General features: G+C 49.1%; 1 protein-coding gene across 2 annotated transcripts in view; it reads right to left on the reverse strand.

Annotated features, from left to right (window-relative positions):
• Lhx9 (LIM homeobox 9) overlaps positions 1 to 5756 on the reverse strand; it is a 14077-nt gene extending 8321 nt beyond the window's left edge. Inside the window, exons 1-3 of one of the 2 annotated variants that reach the window (XM_021198640.2) lie at positions 5121 to 5473; positions 3281 to 3483; positions 1761 to 2116 (exon numbers count right to left, since the gene is read on the reverse strand). In XM_021198640.2, the coding sequence (XP_021054299.1) occupies positions 1761 to 2116; positions 3281 to 3483; positions 5121 to 5294 (733 nt within the window). In that variant the 5' untranslated portion in view covers positions 5295 to 5473. Of the gene's footprint in view, positions 1 to 1760; positions 2117 to 3280; positions 3484 to 5120 lie in introns of both variants that reach the window. The other variant, XM_021198639.1, reaches the window with a different exon arrangement.
• Between the last annotated feature and the right edge of the window lie 465 nt (positions 5757 to 6221).

Raw genomic sequence — 6221 nt, forward strand, 5'->3', positions numbered from 1 at the left:
TCTGCTCCTCCTTCTCTTCTCTCCTCTCTCAGTAGCACAGTCAGGTCTTAGTAAGTGGCTGGAAATTTCAACGTTCTCTTCTATCAATAAAGAACAATTAGTGTCCTGCCTGTCTTGCCTTGAGTGTTGTGCATCAAAGAATATGGAGTGTGCCCTGGGCAATTGGACCCTAGGCAAAGCTCTCTGCCTCAGCTTAGCAGGGGTCCCCAGGCCAGGGTACAGCCAGGCACAGCCACTAAGCCCTTGGCCAACTCCTGGGCTGGGCTCTCTGCCCTGACAGGAACCTACCCTTAGCCTCTGTGTCGGCCCCTTTCCCTTGGTCCAGCAGCTGCCCAGATGTGAATTCACTAGAGACTGATACAACCTCCTTGAGCTACATGATCCTTTTCTCTGAGATGTCCTCTCTTTGTGCCATCCCGAAATGAATTCCTTTAAATTGGGAAGAGAATCCCACACAACCTAGTTTAGGGAACACACCTGCTCAGGACCACCTGAGAACTAGGAAATCCGAGTGGGAATCTCAGTCCAGATGTTCACAGTGTCTGGGACCTCAGGCAGATGGCGTAAATAGGATATTGTTCTACTATCTTCCAGCCACAAGTCACATACCACACCAGACACTGAAAACTGGAATGTGATAAGTAATGGATACTCATGGCCAGTCTGTCACTTTTAGTAGCCCAAAGTCCCTGTGTGCTGAGTTCCCAAATAGGTTGGGGCCAGGGCATGGGAAATCAGAGATGACAAGTTCCTTGGACTTCCCCCCAAACCAGTCTCGGTTTCCTGAACCCCCTTTCCTTGCCCTCTGTGCTTACTCTGAATAAGAGCTCAGGTCTTCAGAGTCAGCCAGCATCCTGACCTCGAGGATTTGAGGTGGGGACAGGCTATCAAGAATAAGTAGCCTCACTTGCATGTGAGGCAGATGGATAAATGATAGGTGTACGCTCCAAAGCAAGGGAGTCTTTAGGGACTGTTGCTTTTACTGTGGTTTGAATTGGGAGACCACTGGCAAATGACAGACAAACAGCCTGAGATAACACTAAGCCACCCCAGCGGACTGGACTTGAACTGGAGATTCCTCTGGTTATCTGAGGTCTGGATGGCCTGATGGTCTATCAGGCAGGGAGTGAGGAGGTTAGATGAATACCCTCCAGGGGCACAGCTGTCTCAGCTGTGCAGAGTGAGTCCCACCCTATAGTTGCCAAGATCAGAGATTCTGGGGTTTTTTTTGTTGTTGTTTTTTGTTTTTCAATACCCTTGCCAACTGTGTTGCTGATTAACTTTGGGCTGGTGACCACAGCCTCTGCCCCCTCTAGACAGAGTGGAGCTGGGCTCTGAAGTCTTTTCTTTTCCCCCATTAACTATTTAGGAAAACCTCCTCCAGGATCTATAATTTGGCTTCAACAAAGGAATTGCCCTGGGGCTGTTTTGCTCCAACTGAGAGCCAGAAACTAATGGGCTCATTAACTAATGGGCAACAAGGATTTGGCTTTGCCTGTTTGGTGGAAGTCACTTCGGCCTCACGGTTATAATTTTTCCCCCCACAAGCTCAATAACCAATAACCTATCCTCTCTCCCCTTCCATCTCCTTTACTTCTTTCTCTTCCTCGGACTGAGAGAGGTGTGGTGAGAACGGGGTCCTGTTAGGCAAAACACTGTCTTGGTGACTTGGTGTTGGAGCAGCACCAAGTCCTGTTAAATCCTCCTCCTCCAGCAGTGTGAGATCTGAGCTGTCGGGGTGGGTAAAGGTAGGGGCCCACCTGAGTTGTAATTCACGATGTCCACTCCCAGAGCTGGGCTCTTCCGCTTCCGGGGCCGCCCCTTCTGCACGGTGCCAGTGCCATTGAAGTAAGGCAAAGCCAAGCCGCCACTCTTGGCCGCCAGCTCCGTGTAGCTCAGTTGAGGTGGATATTCCCCTTGCAAAAGGGTCTCGAAGTGTGCGCGGCAGTACACCAGGCTGTCCTTCATCCCGAAATGGTCGCCCGTGGTCAAGGTCTTGTTGCAAGTGGAGCAAGTGAAGCAACTCAGATGGTAGACGGAGTCTCGGGCGCGCATGACCATCTCCGAGGCGGAAATGCCAAGGTGGCAGCGGGCACATCTCTGCACAGAGAACCTTCTGGGAAGCAAACAGGAGAATCAGGGAACCAGTTGGTACAAAGAGGACCCAACTCCCATTCGCAGCACCAGGGCTTAGTCTACAGGGGCCAAAGACTAGCGAGGGAGTTCTGGCTGAGGACCTCTTTGGATATCAGCTTTCCTTGCTCCGGTGACCTCCTCTGATCCTAGTGAATCCGTACATTAAAGTGCGAAGAACCAGGAACTAAGCTTCAATTTTTTTTTTTAAGCAAACAAACAAATTGTCCAATTCACGGCGCTATTGAATGAATATTAAATTGCAATGCCAAATGAAAACGGCTGATCTTACTGATGACAAAATAGTACCACTCTTTCATGTAGTTAGTGTGCCTGGCATCCCAGAAAAACAAACAAACAAAACAAATAAAAAACGGTAATTCCACAAAGAAAAAGCTATCCCTTTAGCACTTCTCCTGCTTCTGCTTCGACCGGAGCTAGATAAATTCCACAGGCGCAAACATTTCCCAACCTGCGGGGATTTTTGTTTTGTCGGGTTTGTTCGATTGTGTTGTTGTTGTTTGTTTGTTTGTTTTTATTATTTGTTTCCTTTTGTTTTGCTTTGCTTTTTTGTTAACTTGGTTGGTTGGTTTTTTGGTTTTGTTTGTTTGTTTGTTTGTTTCCTTCAATCTGGTTCTGACTAGCCATTTTGGAAACAATGGCCTCTGTGACTTTTTCATAGTCATTTACAGGACCATTGTCACCCACCTGGCTGCTGCTTTCTGGGCCAACAGTGGGGAAGCTGGCCAGTTCATATTGATGGGGATCAACAAAACAAAACAGAACAACAACAACAACAACAAAAATCTTGTCTCTTCACCTGATACCTGTCCATTTCCTCTTCTCCCCGATTTTTCCAGGGGAGCTGTGAAGAGCTGAGAACCCTGATAAAACTCACTACACCCTGGGATCCTTCTCGCCCATCCTCGCCAATGGCCTATACACAGTTTTAAGGCAATTTCCCCCACTTACGAAAAACAAAAACTACACACACACACACACACACCCCTGTACCCTGAACAAGCAAAAAAAAAAAAAAAAAAAAAAAAAAAAGGACAGAGAAGGGACTCAGGATCCCTGCAGTGGCTCTATTGGGTGTATTGGGTCAGAGGAGTGAAGGGATTTTTTTTGGGGGGGGGGAGAGTACCTGTAGTAGTCCTCCTTGCAGTAAATGCTACCGTCCTTGGCAAAGCAGGTGAGCTCAGATTCCAGGGCCAGTTTACATTCACAGCACTTCAGGCACCTAAGATGCCACTGTTTGTCTACAGCCAGCAGATAGTACCTGTCGGAGATCTTGCCCCCGCAGCCGGCGCACAGAGCAGGCTTCTCCGGGCTGAGAGGGGGCATACCCTGTGAAACAAGCACAAGGCAAGGCTGAGGGTGGGTTGGGGCGTTGCCGCACAACCCGGGACATCCTGATCCTCCTAGCCCTGTGATCCTAAAACGTCTCGATGTCTTTAGCTTGCTGAGAGCCTACAGGATGTTTTGATGGGCGGACCAGAAGCAGAATAACTAAGGCTAAATTGTGTAACTTTCAAATAATACACAAAATAAAATAAACTGTTATTGAGAACTAGAATTCTGAAATATGTGAATCTTTTATACACAAACAATACTATAATTTCTATTTTTTCTAATTTTTATAGGCGGAATAATTTGGCCGTAGTTGTGATTCGGACATCCTTAGCAGTTCTTACTGTTCTCAGCTCAAGGCCATTGCCCTAGCCCTATTCTTGGTGAGAAAGTGAAATGCCTGTCCTGAAAGAAGAACCCCCATCCATTCTTTTCTGTACCCTCGCTCTTTTCTCTAGCCAGCACAAACAGCATAGATAGTTATATTGAAATTTTGATTCCCAAACTAAGACCTAAGTCCCAAATGAGGCTAGCTAAGGCGGTAAAACTCATTCTGAGAATCCCAGTCGGAATGTGGTTGCCGCTTTTAAAATAAAGTAGCCGTTATAAGTAAAAAGTTCACCGCTGGACCCTTTCCTCAGACTAGCAGAAATAGTCCGGGCTTCCCTTATTACATTTTGGTAGCATTGGAAGGATAACTTTCGCCCTTTATTCAGATATTGGAGTCTCATTGAATTAATTGTTCAAATAGCGATAGTGAGCTATTATCCCAAAACCACGCGGATTGTCTAGAGTCCTCTCGGGTCAGTTTGAGCTACCATCCTTGCTGTTATACAGAGGGTCTACACAGCACTCTTTGCCCGGAATCATCTCCGCAGACTTCTGTAGGTTTTTTTCCCCTCTGGTCCGTGGAAGGGGGACATGTTTAGGTTACTAGTATTTTCACGAAGACATAACTGCTGTTACGAATAGGAACAGCAATGGTAGATTGCATCTCTTGAGGTTGTAGCGTTCATGTTCTTGCTTTTAGACTAGGGACCCGCTCCTTCGCATTTTATTTGATTTCCCACTATCCAATACACCGGCCCCGTAAGGAAGAGAAACTCAATTTTTTGACGACCAGAGTAGCTGAACTGTGGTGCAGAGCCCCTAACAATCTATGGTTTCGGGTGCTGAGCTCCGAAGAATGGGAAATGGACCAGAGCGTTGAGGTCTACTCTGAAGGTCTGGTCTTCTATGAGACTGGGAGTCCCAGGGCTCCAGCCTGTCACCGACGCCAGGCAGGCAAGTAGTCCCCTATTACCTGCACCAAGGCTTGCCCTCGGGGCGGGCGGATCCGGCCTGGCGGCCGGGTTGCGGGAGACTGGAGTTTGTGGTTGGCAGGGAGCACGCCCGCTCCTTCCAAGGCCCGCTGCCCTGTCGGCTCCCGATCAGCTGTTATACAAAGGCTGGAGAGCTCAGGACTGCAACATCCTAGACACCTCGATTCGGAAAGGGAACCTTGCCTAGCAAGCAAGCTCTCGTGAAAACCTCGCGAGCATCCCTAGGCAAAAGTCCCCGGGACCCGCCATCCCCAACCTGGGCGGGCCCAGAGACTCGCAGTTTCCCCGGCGCTGCGCCCGGGCTGTCCTTACCGCGTCGCGGCCGTTGAGCTGAGTGCCTTTGGCCAGACGGGCCTCCGTCTTGGATCTGCGCTCCATCTCCTCCATGATACCTTGGATGTGGCCTCCGGAGATTCCGTGGAAGAGCATGGCTGGGGGGCGGAAAGGACACGAATTGTTTTCTGCTCGGCACCCCACTATTTCCATAAACACACGCCTGGGGCTCTCAGTTCATTCGAGTGAAGAAGCAAAAGCGACCGCACAGGGCTGCGCGATGCCGGAGCGTAGAGACGCGTTGGGGGACAGGGACAAGAGAGGAAAGAAGAAAAGGACAGAGTAGAAATAGCTCTACTTGAGAGGAAAAAGACCGAGGCAAAAGAACGACAGGGAAGGGGGCTGGGGGGGGGGGAATCCAGCGTTTTCCAGAAGATGTGCAGAAAACAAACAAACGCGGACGGAGGGGAAAGCAGGCGATTCTAACTGCAAGGAGAGATCGAGTTACTAATGGAAAACAACTGACGAAGGGGGTTGAAGTGGGGGGGAGAGGAAAACAAAATCTAAGGAAGAAAGAAAAATAGTTTTGAACACAAAGAAAGAGAACGAAGTGCTAGATTCAGCGGTCCCCGGCTGCCTGCAAGTTCCCAGTGCCTGTAGGTTGCGTTGGGGACTGCTCCAGCCGGAGCTGTGTCCAATTTGTTAAGAGACTAAAGCCAGCCCATTTTTGATAATTTAGTAGGAGGAGTCCTCTCCCTGGAGCTGCCACGGATTTTTATTCAGACAACAAAGACCTGTCATACCTCCTCTCAACCCCCTGGTGATGGGCAAGCAGGGACAAACATTACAAAGGGGTGGGGGACTGGGGGGAAGGCAGAAGGAGGGGGTCTTTACCCCCCCACATGCGCGCCTGCACACACACACACACACACACACACACACACACACACACACCCTCAAGCATACATCTTTCCAAGAGTTCCCAACAGTCATGTTTTAAAGCAGTAAAGGAGCCCTTATTGTCCGCATCCTGGATTTGATCCTAGTTCATCCGACCCCAGCCAGGGGTGCACAGAAGGTCAGTTCAAACCTTAAGTTTCCTTCTCATCTACAGACTTGATAAAATCCCCGTTTTTCAAG

This window comes from Mus pahari, chromosome 5, assembly GCF_900095145.1.
Source record: "Mus pahari chromosome 5, PAHARI_EIJ_v1.1, whole genome shotgun sequence".
NCBI lineage: Eukaryota > Metazoa > Chordata > Mammalia > Rodentia > Muridae > Mus > Mus pahari.